Raw genomic sequence first — 21,270 nt, 5'->3', positions numbered from 1 at the left:
AGTATATTGAAAAAAAATTTTTTACCCGTTCATAAAACATGGCATAAAAATTTTTCACGACATTCAGCCTCTTATTTCATCGCCTTTCATTAGAGATTTCATGCTTCAAAACTTCATAAGACAATAAATTACAATTTTTTATTATTTATGCTTCATTTCTTATACGAAGCAGCGATTTTGCTCGGCTAATCCCATCTTGCAATCTAGTGAAGCAGAACGTCGATTAGAGGTCAAATGAACGCTGTATTTGTATTTTTAATTCATAAATTTGTTAATCAAAGGAATAGGTTTGTATGCACAAGAAGTATTTAGATATAGTTTATACTTCTTGTGGAGATGAAATGTGTGACGGTAGAAGAGGCTACAATGAAGCGTCGGCTACTTGTTGCCGAAGAGAGCCGAGAACGCGGCAGGCACGATGCTGAGGACGTCGTTGGTCAGGGTACCGCGACCCGTGTTTTTGAAGGCAATTTTCATGGCGGTGCGAGTGAGAGCCGCCGCTGCCCAGGCTGCCAACGGGCCAGCAGGCAGAGGCAGGGGCGTGTTATGGCAGGCCACTGATGTCCCGTGGGCCCAATAATAAAACAGGGCTGTGGCTCCTGACAAAACGTCGCCTTGTCCTCCACACCGTCTTGGGGCGCCCGTGACGTTACAGGTGAGGATGACGTCATCCCCCACGATGATGTCTGTCTGCCCTTTGCACAGAATCGTAACCCCCAAGTGCTTGGCGAGCTGCTCGATGTTCTCGACCTCGATGTCGTCTGCTCGCAGGTCGCGCTTCAAAACACTGCGGTAGAGCCGAGCGAACTCGACGCGGTTGGGCGTAAGAATCACGTTTCTGTATCCCTTCAAAACATCGAAGTTATCATTGAGGTAAAATAAAGCATCGGCGTCAAATACCATTGGGATCTGCTTGTCGATGGCGTCCTGGATGATGTGGTTGAGGGTAGCAAAGATCTGAGGACGGCGCCCCAAGCCTGGCCCCAGCAGGAGGGAGTGCAGACGTGGCAACCAAACGCTGATCTCCGACATGGGGTCAGGGCAGTCCAGGGCTGGGTGCACGATCAGTTCAGGGGAGTACGCCTGTTCATGGTGCACTTAATTATACTTGTACATCACATGAATATGGTTTAACATATTTATGCGCGTTATGTTCAAAGTTATCATATTAATTACCTAGTTATAAACGTTATTCTTGAAATAAATTTTACTAAATTTTATCAACAGATTTTATCAAAACGCATTTTGAATTCGTCGGTGAACTGACAAATTACTGATAATTTGTTAACCTGAACGATTCTAAACCAATACTATACAAGTGGCAGTAGCAGCAAAGAAAATATGAACATAGTTAGGCGTTACTCAAGATAGGTTTAGTGAACTTTCACGATTATTCTAGCGACTTGGATGAAGCAATCCTTCAAGAAAACTAGCATTATTTTTTTTCTTTAATGAGTGAAATAAGTATATTAATACAAAACGCATGACTGATTCCTCAGAAAGAATATATAATATTGGGCTCACTTTGATGGGCGCCGCGGCGTCTCGTGCGCAGAAGACATGCGCGAGGTCAGCACCGCAGCGCAGCGCCGTGGTGGCGGCGAAGTACGGCGCTCCGGTGTACTCGAGCGACCCTCCCACCACGCCCACCCGCCCTGCCTGGCCCTGCATGCCAGTAGTGGGTTACATACGTGTACTGGTGCAGTACACGTACAGCGATGATGTGGTGGTCACATACAGGGGCATGGCTGTGCAGTACATGTACAGCGATGATGTGGTGGTCACATACAGGGGCATGGCTGGTGCAGTACATCTACATCGATAGTGTAGTAGTCACATACAGAGGCATGGCTGGTGCAGTACATGTACAGCGATAGTGTGGTGGTCACATACAGGGGCATGGCTGTGCAGTACATGTACAGCGATAGTGTGGTGGTCACATACAGGGGCATGGCTGGTGCAGTACATGTACAGCGATAGTGTGGTGGTCACATACAGGGGCATGGCTGGTGCAGTACATGTACAGCGATAGTGTAGTGGTCACAGACAGAGGCATGGCTGTGCATTACATGTATATCGATGTGTAGTGCAAATATGGCACACTTGAACCTTAGGGCAACTGAACCTTATTGGCGGAGGGCAACTGAACCTTATGGGCGGAGGGCGACATGGGTGGTATGATGGCCCCGACGGCAGCCAGCAGCTGCTGTGGTGTTGGGGACGACCCGTCGCCGTCCATGCCGTCCACAGCGCCTTCTTGTCGTCCTGATCTGAGGGGCGACAGGCTCTTATGGATGTGTCATAGTTACGGAGACGTGTTTATATTTACGGAGACATGTTTACATTACGGCAGCATGCAAAAAATTAACGAAGGCACATGAACTTTTACTTCTACGGCGACGTGCGGTGACAGTTATATGTGACTATCACGAAAACTCGTGCAAAGTTACAGCAACAGGCGCGTTATTGCGGCAACAGGTGCGTCGTTGCGGCAACAGCTGCGTCAGTGCGACAACAGCTGCGTCAGTGCGACAACAGGTGCACCATCGCGACATTGGGTGCTCTGTCTCAAGTGTTTCTACATCAGAATCATGGCTTAGCAATTGATATAAGATACATTACCGAAATAATGAATACGCTTACGCAATTCTTCATCTAAACGTCACCGCACGTGACTATATCACAAGAATTACAGTTGTGACAATTTGAAGTAAAACCTATAATTTTAATTTACTGTCAACAAGTTAAATTATATTGAAATTAGAAGTTTGATAATGAATAAAGCTTAGAAAAGATGAATGATTTCAAAATTTGAAGTTTAAAAAAGAAAAAGTGACAAAAAAAAATTAACACCGAGTTTTAAGATCATTTCAGAATGCAGAACGATCACAGAAATAATCAATATAAATTGATGGTTAGATTATAGAAAGATGTATTAGGTACAGGTAAACTCGAAGAAGTAAACCAATCAGACGACACGGCACCGAGCTGCGAGATCCTAAATTAGGCTTTTATTTCTAATCAGCTCATCACGCTAAATTATTTTGTCTCCTTACCACCAAGTTGTCAGCACGTTACTGTCGATCGAGATTTCTTTTGCGGATAGTAGAAATTAATTTATGGAACGTAATTACAGACGAACACATGAAGTTTTCGAACGATTTAGGGAGCGTGTCGGCAAGAGGCGAGTGCTAGACGGAGTTGGCAGCGCCCGACTGAGAAGTCAGCGAGCCTCGAAATGATTCGAATCAACCACTATTGAGTATTGTTGGAATAGTTCTGGCCCAATAAAATGTCTTGCCTACTAATAATGTAGGTATGACGGTTCTTATTTGTAGCAAAAATGATTAAACGTTCGGAAAAACTTCACAATAAAAACATACAAATTCGATCGAAGATTAAAGCAACTACTACCAAGCAAGCACTACCAATTAGCATTTGTCTTGTTCATTTTTTTTTTCAAATAGCCGAACGAATCTTTGGGCTACCTAGGTAGGTAGTCCTTTGTAAATTTAAAAGCAGATTTCCACGAGACATTTTAGTATTTAATGATTTCGCAGGACTTCACATCAAACTTTTACATAATAAAAAAATATATTATTTTTACTATTGAACAAGATTTTTATGCATACCGGCGGATACCGCGGTGAGAGATCGTGATTTAACCAATATATGACATAAAATAAATAAAAATAACAGAACATGTAAATCTTCCTCACAGGTAGAAAAGAAGATACCAGTAAATAATTAAAATTAAGGTTTTATATATGAGCATAATTTACATCCGGGCTTCGTGCACAGATCCATTTCAACATGTCATTCGGTAGCGTCACGTGTAAATGGTAATTTTTGAAAAGTGACATGATAACCGCAAAAAAAAGTTTCACGTAGAATAACTGCCGTCTCTGGAACAATGTATATGTATGTAAGCTAGTAGCAAGTAGCCTGTAACTAGACCGTAAAGCAAAGTATAATGGTTTTACTGTCATAAAAAGTGATAATAATAGGCTATTGGCAACATATTTGAGCGAATAAAAACTTTACACTCGTAAAAAAAAAGAGACGGTGGGAGCCAATTTATATCAGTTACACTTATTACCAACAGAAAACCATTAAGACGCGATTTCATAGAAAACTTTTGCTGTTTCGAGTCAACATTGAATATTCAATAATACTCATGCTAAGTGCACTGACTGTCATAGATTCGATTCAAAATGCAAGTGAATGAAGAAACAGCTTAGTGAGCATACCCATAGAAAAGTTGCCTCAATTTTCTTACTCACGAGTTGAAGGAAGACAGAAAACTTCTATTGACAAGCAGTGCTCTGCTCAAGCGGCGCACCAACATTATACTTCACGGTCACTGGAAGATGACCGGGCACTGTTGCAAGCAAGACAAGTGGCCTTCAATAATTACTCGAAGATAAGGTTGCCGATATACAGTTTTTTCAACATTGCAATAGAACATACGTGCACTAAAATTGCTAAAATAGATAAATTATATCATTCCGAACTCTCTAAGTGAGCACATGCACAAAAAATGGGAGCCAATGATATGAGTACGTATTATCGGTGGCAAACGCCTAAAATTCTAATACTTCAATTATTAATAGGATACAATCTTTCAAGCTACTGACACATGTTTTCCTAAAATATTTATTAGCATCATAGTATAGAGTAAGCGTAGCATAGTATAGCAATGTCGGCGCTGAAGGCAAAGTTTGGCCAGTCGCTGATCATCGTACTTTTCGTGACTTGTTCGCATATCTAAATACTAGTCTTTTTGATAGTTGTTTTTAAAACAAACGTTGAATTAAAATAACTACTGTACTTTTACCAGGTGTAAAAGATGCAAGGCCTTTCTAGACTGAACAAATACGGCTGATAACTTTACCTGGTCTTTTCTTTGACGCGTTCACAGTCGGAGCGCTAACGATGATAACTGTTCAACTGGTTCAGTGGTTCCCAGAATTTTTCAGGCTGGCGCTCCCTTTGGCTGCCCAGTGAATCTCTAGTGCCCCCCCCCTCTCTCCTCCCGACAGACACATATAAAAACAAACGCCTCTTTCTAGTTATTTGGTATGCTGCAATTTTAAAAGAGATAGGTTAAGCACAAATGTGTATTTCACAAATAGAACCCCATTTAGTATACCAATATAAATTTTTACATTTTTAACTGTTTCAGCACTAGAAATTCAAGACGGCTCGGGTAAATTTATGGCCGGACTTATGGCTGGTCTTGCAGCCGGTCTCACGGCCAATCTCCGAATTCAGTGACCAAGGAATATCTCCCAAACCTAATAATGCAGCTCGATAAAACTTGGAGCACGTATTCATTAGGGCCTAACGGTGATGTTTAGCCCGTGAACAATTTTTAAATTTCACCTTCATTTAGGAGTTATAAGGCGATACTAGCCGAAATTCGCAGTGATCAAAGAATTTCTTCCAAACTACTGAACAGATTCGAACGGAAGTATAAATATAAATTCCTAACCACCAAATAGTGGTTTTTAGCTCGAAAAAATTCATTCCAGTCAGAGTCATGTTCTGCATGTGTTGTGTACAAATCGTTAAACAAACGAACGAACTTCTGACTTCGACTTTGGGGACTGCCTCCCCCCTCCTGCCCCTTTCTTCCTCACCGCCCCCCCCCCCCAGATCTTTCACCGCCCACAGGGGGCGATATCGCCCACTTTGGGTACCACAGAACTAGTTGATTACTCGAAGCGAGAAGTGTAGTCGCCTTGATGAGTTGCACCGCAGTTTTTTAGTCCATAGTCGTGGCCCCTGATGTTGGTTCTTGTTTCAAATTCTAGGAGCCTTTCGGGAGACTTCATACAAACCATGAGTATACTCGTAAACTTCAATGAGGTCAGCACGCAGACAGACATCGATAACAAAGCCTAGGATGCTTCATAATGTTTAATTTCCCTTCATAAGACTTGCACTTTGTCTGCAAATATCATTGTGGCACGTCTTCGAACACTCTCGACTAAAGTTTTGTAGTTTTCTAGTTTCGGTGACCACACGACGTTTCCATACTTTAGGTGCGGGCGCTCGATTGCGACAAATCGCTTATAGGTACATCATGGACTCTGAAAAGCGTGTCTGATCACTGGTCAGTCCAAGAAGTTTACCGGATTTATGAACTTGCGTTTCAATATGCTAAGAAAATTTCCACTCCTTGCTGACATGAACTCCCAGATCTTTTTCTACTGTCGACGTCGACTTTTTAATCGTCACCTCTTATTGCAACCATTTCTTTTCATACTGTAAGCTTACCGAGGTGAATTACTATTCGTTGCACTATAAATGGAGGCCTTAAACTCTATTCGTAACCTCTATAATGAGACTGGATCCTATAATTGACCTATAAAATGCATACTTACAGGCAAATATGCAGCCCGTAAGTAAATGTAGCCTTACTTCTTCTCGTTTGGCTGCGAGAAAAATCAGAGACGAATTGAGTGTCCACAAAAAATATTTAGTAGTTTATCTGTGATACCTACTTTAGTTCGTGCTCTGGACTAATTTATTAACAATTCTTCAGACGCGTGAGCCAAAGTAGGAATGAAGAAAAATTTTAGTGACTTATACGTACACAAATAGAAAGTTGTAAAATGCGATTGCTCGCTTCCTCATATTTCTTGACTGTGTGTTAAAAACTATGGAAACGTAACAGACATGGCTTCCCACATTCGGTGTGACGGGTCCACAGCGTTACAAACATGGATAGTCCTGCACGCGGTTTAAATTTGGCCGCAGTTATTTCTTCAAGTGGGCATAGTTCGATGTGGCTATGTGCTGCGAAGGAACCGCCGTTGTGCATGTAAATGCAAAAAGTTTTGTCCTTATAATTTATGCCACATAAGTGGACTGTTCGTGATCAATGTTAAGGTTGATGAATCAGCGAGCACATCTAACTCAGAATTTACGGTACTCAATTCGTACGTGAAGTCGAGTTCAGAGCTTAGTTGTCCTGTATTGTTTCCTTATTGCGCGCTTTTGTATCTGAAAATTCACAATGTGGGGTATTGCTCATGATTTCAATAAATTTTTTGGCATAGTTCCAGATGTACTTATTCCTGGTCAGCATAATAGAGCATTAGAGGTGCTCTGCGGCAGTCATACGAGTGAATACATATTCCGGATGGATGCACATTACATTGCAAATTTTAAAAATAATTAGGATTAAAATGTAGGTTGCTATATTATTATATATTATATTAATGCCGAGACATACATTGAGTCCCATTGATGCTCAGGCGGCTCAGTGCTCCCTTCCGCTTCATGGCACTCGGTGTTAATTTTTGAAACAGATCGGCCATAAGCTCACAGCCCCAGGAATATTTTGTTGAGTGTTTAATTAATGCGTGATATCATGTTTACCACCTCAATTAATCAGTTAGCAATTTCATACGAGAATCTGAGCTGGACGTAGAGTTTCGTCACTTAGAATAGTTTCGAAGAGTTCATTAGTATAGCTTTGTTATTTTTAATTTCCTTTTATGAATAAAATGTAAATGGAATTAAATAAAGATTTCTCTGCCGAAAATGACATATTTGTGTGTCATAGCAACATGTGCATCACTGCAGCAACAGGTGCATCACTGCAGCAACAGGTGCATCACTGCAGCAACAGGTGCATCACTGCAGCAACAGGTGCATCACTGCAGCAACAGGTGCATCACTGCAGTAATAGCCAGTAGGTGCCTTAAAAAAAGAACATCAAGAGGTCAAAGCAAAGAATAGAACTTAATCATATAAGATGAGCACGTTAATATGATTTTTCATCTAAGCAGCGCTGTCACATTTCAACAGCGCTATGTCACAGAAATTTTACTCCTAACTTCAAACCAAAACCTCACACTTTAGTTTATTGCCAACACCTTCATTACTATTGAAATTTTGATAATCAATACAGTAAAGAGCAGATCGATTGTTTCTAAATTAATGGATTAATATAACTTTTCCATTTGAATTGAACATGAAATACAATGGAAAAAGTTAACAAAAATATTAATATTTTACTCATGTTGGGTGTCCAGGAATAGAGACAGAGAACCCAAAAATGGTTCCGTTATTAAAAGAACTTAATCAACGACGCGAACCAATCAGACTGCGTGGCATCGGATTGGTGCAATCTTAAATTTTTCAGAATACAAGCACCCGTTATTGTACAATATAAAAAATGAAATAGAACTTTAGTTTTATAAACACACAAAAAAGTATTCTAAAACACTCTTTAAATAATGGTTAGTTTTATAAATACACTAGAAAACACCAAAAAATGAAACAGAACTTTAGTATTCAAGTAAAAATGTAAAATGAAAAATTTATCGTGCATTCCACAAGTAAGCCATCACTCCCCTATGCTTGGAAAGCCCCACATCCTTTTCATGTCTGATATGAATCTTCCTATTTGGCTGACCACAGTCCAACTTCTGTAAATAAAGACTGGCGTGGTAATAACTTATCACCTACGTAGTCCGGTCCTTTGCCACTTAGCGAATTGTGAATGGGAATGACAGGAGGCGACAGGTACAGGGGTTAGACAAAATAAGGGAAACACCTGAGATATCCACAAAATACATTTTAGTATGGAGTAGGTCCACCTGTTTGAGGCAATTACAGCCTCAATTCTACAACTTCATGCAAATTGTGAATTGTTTCCTTAGGAATTTTAACCCATTATTCAGTTAAAATCCCTCCAGATCTTTTAAAAGACGATGGCGACAGGAACCAATTTCTGACTTGCATCTCTAAAATTGACCCTAAATGTTCGATTATATTCAGATCTAGTGATTGTGGTGGCAAATGAGATGCTCAACTTCATTATATTATTCGTCGTGCCATTATTAACAATTCCAGCTGTATGGATCTGGGCATTATCATCTTGAAAGTTGGCGGAAACTGTGCCCCTCCGGAAACTGTGCTTGAACCATTGGATGAACTTGGTCTTCCAAAATTCTTAAATGGTCACGACTGTTGATTCTTCCTTGTAGAGAAATCATCTATTGGTTCGCCGTATTTCCAAGAAATAGCACCCCAGATCTTCAAGAAGATTGTACTAGGTATAATCCCAAGTATATTAAGTTTTCTACTCATTTGGAAATTTTTTGTTAATCATCTACAACTTTCAAAGCATTGGATTAGGGCTTTGAGGACGATCAGTTTTTTGCCAGTCACTTCTGCAAAATCAGCCAATAACTGGGACTTCTATCTGAAATTATATGAAATAAGCAGTCTAGACTTCGAATCTACATGTAGTTTTATGGAAATAAAACAAATTCGCCTTTTCCAGCTATATTTAAAAATAAAATATATGGATCAAGCTGAGTTGTGCCTTATTTCCAGCGAAGAGGTATCTCGCGGGCTATCTTTTGATACAACTGATCATTACTAGACCGAGTAATTCTAGTAATTCTAGTGCAAGTCAAGCCATTTCTAGAATATTATTAGAGTTTGCCTTATACAGGATTCTTAATTAAAATAAATTGATATGCCCGGCTTGTTTCGCGCATCCATTTTGTTTCTACTTGAAAACTTGATTTCACTCTTTAATACCATGTTTTTTTAAATCATCATTGATACATAAAAATAAAAGATTTGTCATCATTGATGCCTCATTGTAAATGAACTCTTCAATATCCAAGTATGTGTGTAGTTCCCTTGTGATTATGTACACAATTATACCCAATACAAGTTTGTTGTATCAACATATGAAGCCAGCGATCAGTTGGCAGTTAATTTCATTGCGATCTTCAGGCGAAGTGATGGAAGCTGGCGGACAGCGGACCAGATTACGCTTCTTGCCTGTTGAAAAAATATTATTATAAATAGGAGTAGCTGAAGTATTGGACTGTATTATTGCTATTGATCGTGATTATGAAATGTGATACAAACAATGAATATATAGAGTATTGGTCACAATAATAACTATCATTATGAATAATAATTATGTAATATGATTATATAGATGATTTAATGAATCGTTGCTAACGGTGACTGTAATGGCACTAATATTCCTCACGACACTAACATCCCTCACGACACAAACATCCCTCACGACACTAACATCCCTCACGACACTAACATCCTTCACGACACTAACATCCCTCACGACACTAACATCCCTCACGACACTAACATCCCTCACAGCACTAACATCCCTCACAGCACTAACATCCCTCACAGCACTANTAAGAGACAGCACGTGCACCAACCACTCACACGTGCACTGGCCACTCACACGTGCATCGCACACCCACACGTGCATCGGCCACTCACACATGCATCGGCCACTCACACGTGCACCGAACACTCACATGGGGACGGGGCAGACAGTGGTGGGCAAGAAGTTCGGGTCCTCGACTTGTATCTGCGAGAGAGCGACGGTGACGGAGTTCTCTGTGTTGCCGGACGAGATCAGCCGCACCACCGACACCTCGCACAGCACCGCTGATGGCCGCGCTCCTGCATAACAAATATGAACTTAAGAACTAATTTAGGCAATGAAAACTGTGCTGGTGTGCATGAAATGTAACCTCTACAACAACGTTAGGCAACGAAAACTTTGTTATTGTAAACACAATGTAAACTCAACAGGAACAATATTCAACGAAAACTGTGTTATTGTAAACACAATGTAAACTCAACAGAAACAATATTTAACGAAAACTGTGTTAGTGTACATGCAATATAAACTCAACAGAATTTATTTTCGAAATAGATATATGAATGATAAAGTGTAGCTCATGATAATAAAATTGAGTGTTATTAACATAAGTTAGCTTAAACCAAAAATTAACGTAGAATTTGAAAGCGTAGAAAATGCCGAATAAATTCTACATATATTCATTAAAATCGCTTCAGAGACCAGCTTCTTCACAAGAAACTGTTAATTTTATTTATGTTATTAATTATTTTTCAAATGACGATGAAGCTCGACTCCAAGACGTATGTCATTTCAAATTACTTGACTTTTCTGCGTTTTCAAATTTTTGGATGAATTAAAAACAAAGGTAAATTTCAGCGTTTCAATTTTTGTATAGATGTATCAGAGTAAGTAATTAAAATACTCGATGAAAGAATGTTGTAAAATGGCATTGAGTAAGATAGAATTTATACGACAGAAATTCTACCTTCCTATGGAGCTCTAGCTATTCTGGACAATTCTACCGTACTATGGAGCTCTAGCTATTCTGGACAATTCTACCGTACTATGGAGCTCTAGCTATTCTGGACAATTCAATTCTACCGTACTATGGAGCTCTAGCTCTTCTGGACAATTCAATTCTACCGCACTAGGGAGCTCTAGCTATTCTGGACAATTCTACCGTACTAGGGAGCTCTAGCTATTCTGGACAATTCAATTCTACCGTACTAGGGAGCTCTAGCTCTTCTGGACAATTCTACCTCACTGGGCAGATCAAGCTATTGTGGGCCTATCGAACAGCTTCAGACGGTGCCAGCTTGCGCTGCAGCTTACGATCGGATTAAGCAATTCTCTTGTGGATGTACGAGTTGCTTCTGGTGCGAATTAATTACAATTAAGTTCATAGATTGATTTTGTTACTTATGAAATACAATTTTTAACTTTCTTTTGCAACTTCAATAATAATATCTATCATGATAATAATAATAAATGATAATTTTATACGTTCACAAAATGCCCACTTTTCACAATTATGGAAACTTTGCACAAGGGACTTAAGTGTCTTCATCCGCAGTGTACTGTTGATAGAATATGATTGAATTGCTGTAAATTGATCATCCAGTATTTTGTTTCTGAATATGAGAAGCAACGGCATTAATGTGAAATGATGTTCACATTAGCAACAGCTTGAATCAAAACCAATATTCATGCCAGATAGAAATTTAGCTAGTAGATATCTATTTACTTAAATGCCATCCATTCGAAGAAATTTATATATTAACAATTGATTTAAGTACTCTGTGGTTTTCTCATCGTCGTCCAAAATATTTATTGTGTGCACATGAGTAAATTTAGTTTTTATTTCTAGTTTCAGCTATAAGGAAAGATGCGCTTCAATATACTAACCCCCGTTAATGAAATAATCTTTCGCAAATGAAAATTTATTTGTTAGATATCTGAAAATTTATATTTAGTTGATATTATATCACTTGGAGTAATTCAGAGCAAAAATGATAATACCTAAATATATGACAAGAGAGTAATAATGAGTGTAAAAATTACACCCACATTAAGTGTAATTACAAATTAAATAAATAAAATGTGTAATTAAAATGACACGCCATGAGTGTAAAAATTAGTTTGAAAGTTCTGCTGCAAAGCGAACAATTTCTCAGTTGACTATAATTTGCATAACGGAACGGTGAGACATGCGTGCTGAAGAGAACTTCTTCAAACTTTCTATAGTGAAAAACACTTGAACTTTTCAACAAAAACTCGCTCGTAATACTAAAAAATGAAACTTTTTAAGAGATACTACAACTTGAAATTTAAAATGAATTTGGTCGAAGGAGGCTTGAAAAATTCAAATTTGTGTTGGAAGAATTCAACTGAGGAGTTTATCCAACTCAAAGTCTCGCCTCTGTATTGTGGACATAGTCTTCAGATTCAACTCAAACACTCTTCTCTGCATAATGGACATTGTTTTGAGATTCAACTCAAACATTCGTCTCTGTATAATGGACATAGTTTTGATAGCCATCAGTAGGACGATAACAAATCTTTCACAATTTCACTAAATAATAAAATTTCACACTGCTAACTATGAAGTCTCACAAAGAGTTTCTCCGTCACTTGAGCCATAGCAATTTGTATTTAAATACATACCCGTATGTTAAACACAACCTACATGAACCATATTCACTAGTTCCATGTAGATATTTACTTAGCTCTATTTCTCTTCGCATGAATGTATCGGAAAAAATACTGTGTCACGCACGATTCGTAAATTTAGCTTTAAAATACGATCAATTTTGATGAGCTCAGTTCTGTAAAAGACGTACGTAGATATGTCCCCGGGAGCGCGTAAAAAACTTTAATTATTCAGTTTATCAAATGTTTTGCTTGAAAAACAAGATTGAGGATCTTCATGAGTTGTTACAGCATTTTAATAATGATTCTAAATAATCAGAATCAGCCGCGAGGCCCGATGGTTATATATTAACAGTGTGATGTCACAGGCTGGCAAGAAGTGATGTTTGATGTCATTTAAGAATATGAACAGGATTATAGGACAGAATAATTAATGAACAACGAGATCGACAGAAATTGGTCCTAATACAAATTTTTTACATGTATTCGCAAGACATTTATAAACATATATATATATTTTTAAAATTTTTTTTGCTTTGTATCTTGATTTTGCATATATATGATTTTGTTTTAGTTTGGAAGCAACTTCAGCGAGCGTAAAAAAATGGCTCAAACAACTAAAGTTTGGAATTTAGTCATCTCGAATTTTAAATCAGTGGAATTATTTAATTTAGGGTGGCAAACGAGAATTTCAGCTTTACAGTAAAATGCGTTAGTTCACGATTAGCACAATCTGAAGTCATTTCAGAAGGAAAGTAAAAAGCAGGAAGTTCAATCACATTAAGCGAGAAAATTAAATATTTTCCATACAACAAGCGAACTTAGTTGAGTCAAGAAAAAAATTATTTCCTCTAGAAAATATAGGTTTAAATTAATATTGGAAGAAGACCAGCAACAGATTAATTCAACATTTCAATTTAAATTTACATAGAGGGTCGAATATAAGTTTAAGATCCGCGTCGAAACTCATACTGACAGGAACCAAAAGGTAAATACAACAAAATACATGCAGATATCATCAAACTTAAATACAAAACACATGCACATTTCAACATGCATAAATACAACACCTACCGCTACCGCTACACGCTCTATATGTAGCGGGCGCTACCGCTACCGCTACAATTGCTGAAATGTAGCGCCGCTACCGCTACTGAAAATGTAGCGGCCGCTACATGTAGCGCGCTACTGTCCACGTCTGGTAACAACTAACATGTTGACACTAGTAACAGGCTGAGGTTGACAACATTATACTGAAATCTTTCGTACAATATTATTCTGTAATTTATACTATGTATGTAGCATGTTGGTTATTAAATAATATTTAATACTATTAAATAAAATTTTAAGGCTTTATCTATAAATGTAGCGGTAGCGCTGTAACGGCAAAACCTTGTATCGCTACTTAAATATGTAGCGGGCGCTACCGCTACCGCTACATAGCCTTAAATGTAGCACCGCTACCGCTTCTGAAAATGTAGCGGCCGCTCGTACCGGCCGCTACATGTATCGCGCTACTGCCCACCTCTCTACAACTCACATGCAGATATCATCAATCAGGAATACAACACACATGCAGATATGAACATACATAAACACAACACACATGCAGAAATCAACTCTAAGTTATAACTCACGCGGGTTCGAGTCCAGCCCACAGATGTCATCCTCCACGAGCATATTTGAGACGTCGAGACCGAGGGCGCCGCCCACCACGACCTCGTCTTCTAGGCCGCGTTTCGAGCACTGATATGCAAATAAAATAAAATATTCTAAATAAAAACACGCTGAATTATGTGCTAAATATATTTTACGCGACATAACAAGTGCTGTAGCCGCCATTTTCCCTTTTTCTGAAACTTGTAGCAATAGAATATAAGCCTACTCGGCGCAGTTGATTTCTCAAGCGTCACAGCAATCATTGTTAGCCCTTGATATACGGATGCCTGCACTACCAGGGGAACCAAGCTATTCGGTTCGTTCGATTTATCGTTTGTTTTCGTGCATTATTGATTATCCTGTTTAATTATTGTCTAATCTTGCTTCATATATTATTATTTCATGTAATTAGCGTATCCTTTTTCTTGTATATTTATCTTATGTATATTTGTCATTTTCTTTCTAGAAACCGTACATCATGGAATACTCGTTTTTTACCCTGCCATGATGGCGCGTCTTAGAATAGTTCAGCAAACGTTCCCAAAGGACTAGCCAACAAGAAAGTCCTTTATAAGTGCTATATATGAACAGAAAACAATATGATCACAAACGTAAAAGATTGAATACCAAAGAAAAATATAGAAATAAAATTAGGCAGCCTGATATAACCGGTTAACAATTAATTTAACTGAATTGATGGCAGGAATATTGTAAGATTGAACAAACGAAGAGGAAAATAAACAACTTAATTTATTGTGCATTTAAAAGTTCCGAAGTTTTTTGAAATCGAAATACTTTCATTCGGCGAGGTCGATTTGTCGTTAAGAAATGCACCGCAGGCACGACGCCACGAAGAAACTTTCAACTTAACTTCGGTAAGTTGCAGGACTTCTAATATGTCCCGGAGAATTTAGTTAAAATCGAAAAATGTATTGCATCAGATGAAAAGTTTCGTTTGGGCGAGGTTATTAAAAATATTGTGGCGAAACAAAATGCAATTTATAAGCTTGAAGGTATTAGAGTTTTAACTGAAAAAGTAACGAGATGCTACACAGTGCTTCATCTCAATCACTTAAATGATGATGAAATATTCCATCAATTGAATTGCTTTGATGGAAAAATCTTCAAGTCAAATCCTCATTGGAATGATTGATCAGGAAAAGATTTTTCCAGCAGCCAGAGCACAACATTTGTAAAAATAATATTATCGGAAGCCCGACGCTGTATCGATCGTTCACTTAAACCAACAGAAATTTTATGCCTCCAATGAAGAGTTGTTGTATGAATACAACAGCCGTTACATTAATGCCATAAACATTCAACGCGATATTGATTTCTGAAGAATAAACATTAGAACCTTCATTTCATTAATGGATTCAAATCTTAGAAACTAAATTCAACGAAATAATTCGAACTTGCTTAAGTTGAGCTTAGCGGTCAGCATATGGCATAAATGTCAACATGAACTTAAATCGTACAAAATAACTGGGAACTTCTGAATTTTCAATGAGTTTCGCCAGTGCTCCACGCATCAGAGCTCTTATTCGGTGACCAATTATGACAAAGATTTCACGTGGTGCAGAATTAATTATCATTACGCGGAGTATCAATAATTATCATTAATATTCTCATCTATGATGTAGGAAGCTCTAATAATTTTCTCTCGTAAAATTTAAAAGCTTTAACAACTGCCACGCTACGAAATAAAACGTGAAGTGAATACTATATACTTTAAAACAATAATTCTGCTAATCGCTTCACAAAATGGGACTTTTATCTTGAGGCTGTCATCGTAGGATCCTAGCCGTTTAGCAGGCTTAGGCTGGAAGGAAATTGTTCTCGGGTTCGCTTTAGGGGAGTCTGAACTCAGGACCTGTCAGAAAAATGTTTTCAGAGAGATTTGCTCCTGGCAGGTGAAATATGTTAATATTCACATCATAAAACTCTGGCTGCTCAGGCTGTAATATTCAGGGCTGGACTCTGATGTTTAATTCTAGTGTTTCCATGCAAAAACTTACGTCGAATTTTGCTTATGCTTTTGAATTATTTTGCAAATGAAAATATCATATCTAATTTGATATTTTAAGTTTCATGAGATTCAAGATCGTATTTGATAGATTCATATTTGAAAAAAACACGGAGATTTATCGATACGAATGAGGGATTGAGGATGGCTAGAAATTTTAGATGAATAACAAATTTATTTAAATTGATAGTATTTCCATAGCGAGGAAACAGAAGGTAAATTCTCGCGAAATTTCACAATCCAAAATTAAAGCCGCGATTACGCGCATTTAATTAAAATATAAAAACTCATTCAGTGCTTCATTATTCACGAATAGTGAATAATGGCGATAACCATACAATCTAGCGATAAGCTTCTCATCTTATCGGTAGTTTTTTTTAGTTCATATACCTGCTCATTTACTGTTCGAATGACTATTATTGAAATTTCAGTACACAAAACAATATCACACGAAAAAATCACGATTTTGTGGCAAGTCTTGACTCAGCAGGCTAACTTCACTAACCATGACTCTGACCAACAACGGTTTCCCGTGTTGAGTCACCCGTGACCTGGGCGATGACTCATTCACTTGAGTGTCCTGCCCCACTCCCCCGATACATGACGCCTACTCACCCGATGCATGACGCCCACTCACCCGATGCATGACNGAGCAGTTGCTGCGCGTGCCGTGGTTACGCAGCGTGAACACGCCGCTGTCGCCGCTCACTAGGATGTTGCACGCTGAGGGCGACACGCGAGATATGGATAAAGATTAATTATTTTATGACCGCTCGTTTGGAATACAGTTTGAAAGGGGCGAGGACGAGACGCGAGATATGGGTAAAAATTAATTATTTTATGTCCGCTCGTTTGGAATACAGTTTGAAAGGGGCGAGGGCGAAACGCGAGATATGGATAAAAATTAATTATTTTATGACCGCTCGTTTGGAATACAGTTTGAAAGGGGCGAGGGCGAGACGCGAGATATAAATCAAAATTAATTAGTTTATGGTGAATATTTATATACATGCAAAAAAATTTATTTATGGTATTTTTATCAATATTTTATGGTCACTTACAAAGTTAGCAATGCTTTAACAAACGGTCCAAACTCTACCACAACAACAAACAAATGTCTGCGCTAGTACATGTGGACAGTTCAAATATGATCTTAGAAAATAGGGTTCTTAAAAAAGTGGAACATCGAATGCTATAAAAATTAGCTCTTCCGATTTGCATATGTTATTTCACAAAAATTTTGTTAATAATTGAAGCCCTAATTTGAGATTTGTAAGATCGAGTTTCTGCATGATTCATCGTACTTTAATGTTATGACAATGCTTGTTCTATATTCCTTTGAAATAAACGGATTTCGAATCAACAGACGAGATTTTTCAAGAAAATTCAGATGATTTAATATATGAAATAAAAAGAATTTCTGGAATATATAATAACGTTCATAAATATATCATAAAAAGAATTGTCAGAATAATCGCTCCTATCGGAAGCGATGACATGATGAAGCATATCGTCACATGTTGGAAGTAACAACATTTTTCTTACGTTTGGCAACTGCCTGCTCGTTTGGAATACAGTTTGAAGGGGCAAAAATGGGCGAAAAATGCAGTTAAATAATGGAGTATATCGATTACGACGATTTTCGAATCTAATTATGAACATAGAGGATTTTTTTCAAATTTAGCGCCTTCAATTCGATACTTCGCTGAGTGTTTAAGAAATTCGCGCTGCTTAAGTTACCCAATAAAGTCTCGAGCCTTTTTTTTTTGTTTGCACCTGCAGTTGCTATGGCATGAATTATTTATTTATCGCATGGTTTTCAGAATCGACCATACCAATAACTGGTGTAGGGATAACTTTGCTAAATTCTGACTCTTTGATTTGGAATAACTAATGCATATATAAACGATTACGTTGGCAATCTTAAAACAGGCAGACTTTCCTGATAAATGAGGCTCATTTTTTAAATTTCTTACAAAAATGTCAATGATCCAGGCTCGGAAAAAGTCTCTTTGCTTCAGAAATAACTTCTCCCGAACACGTCATTCGGAAACTAGTAAGTCGTCCCCATTTAATTCGGGTGAATAAATGCTCTTGAGCGATCTCAATTGATTGCTGCTAATTAACGGACGATCATTCAAATACTTTTATCTGTCGTGAAGTTTTTTTTATTCACGAGATCAAAATGCTGGCGACAGCTTCAATGCGGACCTAATCCCTGACTCTGATATTGGATCTCGCACTAAATCTGCCCGGGTTCTAGAAATAATTTATTGAATGTGGATTTATACATTTTGGTAGTAGATGGTTATAGGTTTTATTCATCACTAACTCTGTAATATCTGGAAAACTTTCTCGTTAAATGTACATGGACAAGTTGTAAAATAGATAAATTAAAGAATGCTATATATCTTAATTGATGAATTAATAATGTTTGCAGGTCTCATAAAATGGAATCTTGAAGAATTTCTTAACGTTTTGGGCTCTGAACTTGTTTGTAGGATAAGCTTTCGAGCACCTGAATTTAGTCATAATTTTTAGCTACTATAAATGATATGAGAGAAAAAATTTTAAATTAATTAACGTCAATTGATCTGTAAGTTTTAAATTATGTACAGGAATGGAAAGTGACAAACAAAAAATGTACAATATATCATTTAACATCATAAATTTGATACGTAATGAATCAAATTCAATAAATATTGGTACTTAAAAATTTATTCTTCAAGTAATAAAAATACTTCAAACAAAAAGTTTAATGTGAAACTAAAACCTTTCCCGAAAAAAACATATGGCCTGCTGCTATTTTGAGACTTATTTAAAATTATTTTATTAAAATAAATAACTGACGTGTAGGATGTTTGATGAACTTGACGGAGATCTTAAACACGTCGCCACGTCGCGGTAACGAGTAGAGCAGCGACGCAGCGTTGGACGTGCTCAGGAACACCTTCCTCTGATGGCGCCCACACAGCTCCTCTACCCGCCCCTCCAGGGGGGCGTCGCCCACCGGCGGGAACACTTCACCATTCAGCTCCCACCCGTCCAGAAACTGCTTCAATATGGAGATTTATCGTAGAGATTTTCAATGTTGAACATAGATATTTTTATACCTTCTTATCCTGTCTCGTGCCTTTTTGTACCGTGTCCTCAGAGTTCAGTTGGACGAGACGCCACGACAATTGATTCGTAGAGTAATAACAACTAAAGGATTTCTACGGTTAATGCTACATCACTTAATTATGTCGCCGGCTTTATGTCATAAGTGATGTGCCGACCTTTTAATAATAATAATAATTGATGTGCCGAATCTTGTTAAAAAGCACGGTTGATTTTCAACATTTTCACTTATATTGAAAGAAACTTTAATTAGTGGAAGTGAATTACAGATCACGATCACTAGTGAATAGCTGTTTTGTTGAAACAAAAACTTGAAATGAAAAGAAAATACCTTGGGCAGTTTTTTTTTGCCTAATATAATTTCATTAAAATATTTTTACTCAATGAATGTTTTTTAGGTATTCTAAAATTTATTGGCTTGTTTGTCCACTCAATTGTTTATTTAATGTTTTTTGGGCCATGCCAGGCGTATTCTTGTAGCGATGACTACATCGTCTAAGGGATTTTTATGAAAAGATTTGTATTTTTATATTAAATATTAAATATATGTATATATATTAAAGATTATATTTGTATATTATTATTTGTCGATTACGCAAATAAGGATCTCAAAATGTTCGCCGATTAAAGATGCAGGTAAGAGAAATCAAAGCTCCACATGATTGATATGCAAAAAGAATTTTAATTCTTACTCAGATTTCCCGTTAAATAATAGAAGTATTTAAATGATTAGTAAACAGGATAATTCTCTCTACCGTAAGTTAAATAATGTACGCCATTAATATTTATTCTTATATGATGCTACTATTGACGAATTCTTAGGGGGAAATTTAGGCATAAACTTTAACTTATTTTCATCATATACAGGCCATGGCCTAGCATTTATCATTCACAATCCAGCATTGATCAATTTCTTTTACTGACGTCAAATAAACTTTTGATAGTACATTGCATGCGCAAAATAGCTAGCCCAAATTGTTATTAGGAAATATTATATATATGAAGTCTAAAACTGTTTACATTTAAGTCCGGCTGAAGAAGTGCTCCTGTTTCGATGTAAGAATTTAGAGGGAACCAACTTCTCTTTTGTTGCCGAATCATTCATCTTGAGGCTAGTAAAAGTTTAATTTGTTTTAGATTCTTCCCTGACAAGGAAACACTTAATAGAAAACTTGAATAGCTTTTAATCGTTCGTCAAGACACTTATTAAGTTCCCAGTGAATACATTTATGAATTAGCATAGGCCTCATTCAATCAGCAGAGACGGCAACTGCGCTAAATTAGTTTCTTTACCATCATATCTCAAAATAAATTAAAATTATTACATTTAATCTCTGAGCAAAATGTATACACTTTTCCGCCTTAAATTAGAATGCATGAAAGCGCCTGACAATAATTAATCCAATAAAATCTGAGTATTATGTTAACCTTCAAACTTTTCATATAAAACCAAACTTATTATTGCTTAATAAACAAGGAAAGGAAATATAAATAAGATTGAGTCTAAGCACCTGCGTTATAATTTACATACAGTATATGTAGCTACGGAATTATATTACTTTTTAGTGCTAACTTTATAGTGGAGCTGAAAAGTTCTTTGTTCGGAAAGCCGGATGGAGGCAGATCCGAAAAGTTTGCACTAAAAACTTGTGCCATA

At 37.5% G+C, this 21,270-nt stretch overlaps 2 protein-coding genes across 4 annotated transcripts in view; both read right to left on the bottom strand.

Moving 5' to 3' along the window:
* Positions 1–252: 252 nt before the first annotated feature.
* Positions 253–4,364, bottom strand: LOC108681880 (ATP-dependent (S)-NAD(P)H-hydrate dehydratase). 3 transcript variants are annotated; one of them, XM_018170954.2, is made up of 4 exons: positions 4,284–4,364; positions 2,150–2,270; positions 1,525–1,665; positions 253–1,083 (listed from the first exon to the last, which is right to left on the bottom strand). In XM_018170954.2, the coding sequence occupies exons 1-4, from the start codon at positions 4,346–4,348 to the stop codon at positions 379–381; spliced, it is 1,032 nt and encodes a 343-aa protein (XP_018026443.1). In that variant the 5' UTR covers positions 4,349–4,364; the 3' UTR covers positions 253–378. The 3 variants fall into 3 exon arrangements, with proteins under 3 accessions (XP_018026443.1, XP_018026445.1, XP_018026444.1); XM_018170956.2 differs by having other exon boundaries at positions 4,280–4,341; XM_018170955.2 differs by lacking the exon at positions 4,284–4,364 and adding an exon at positions 3,057–3,229.
* A 4,929-nt stretch (positions 4,365–9,293) lies between these two features.
* The window catches only part of LOC108681873 (corticotropin-releasing factor-binding protein), a 36,999-nt gene continuing 25,022 nt past the window's right edge, over positions 9,294–21,270 (bottom strand). Inside the window, exons 4-9 of the mRNA XM_047879721.1 lie at positions 19,344–19,545; positions 17,152–17,216; positions 17,109–17,120; positions 14,446–14,554; positions 10,329–10,476; positions 9,294–9,816 (exon numbers count right to left, since the gene is read on the bottom strand). Coding sequence (XP_047735677.1) covers positions 9,804–9,816; positions 10,329–10,476; positions 14,446–14,554; positions 17,109–17,120; positions 17,152–17,216; positions 19,344–19,545 — 549 coding nt within the window. The 3' untranslated portion in view covers positions 9,294–9,803. The remainder of the gene's footprint in view (positions 9,817–10,328; positions 10,477–14,445; positions 14,555–17,108; positions 17,121–17,151; positions 17,217–19,343; positions 19,546–21,270) is intronic.

The sequence above is a fragment of the Hyalella azteca genome, unplaced genomic scaffold (assembly GCF_000764305.2).
Source record: "Hyalella azteca isolate HAZT.00-mixed unplaced genomic scaffold, Hazt_2.0.2 contig3653, whole genome shotgun sequence".
Lineage (NCBI taxonomy): Eukaryota > Metazoa > Arthropoda > Malacostraca > Amphipoda > Hyalellidae > Hyalella > Hyalella azteca.
The sequence above is the reverse complement of the archived record's forward strand: the minus strand, read 5'-3'. Positions and strand labels throughout refer to the sequence as shown.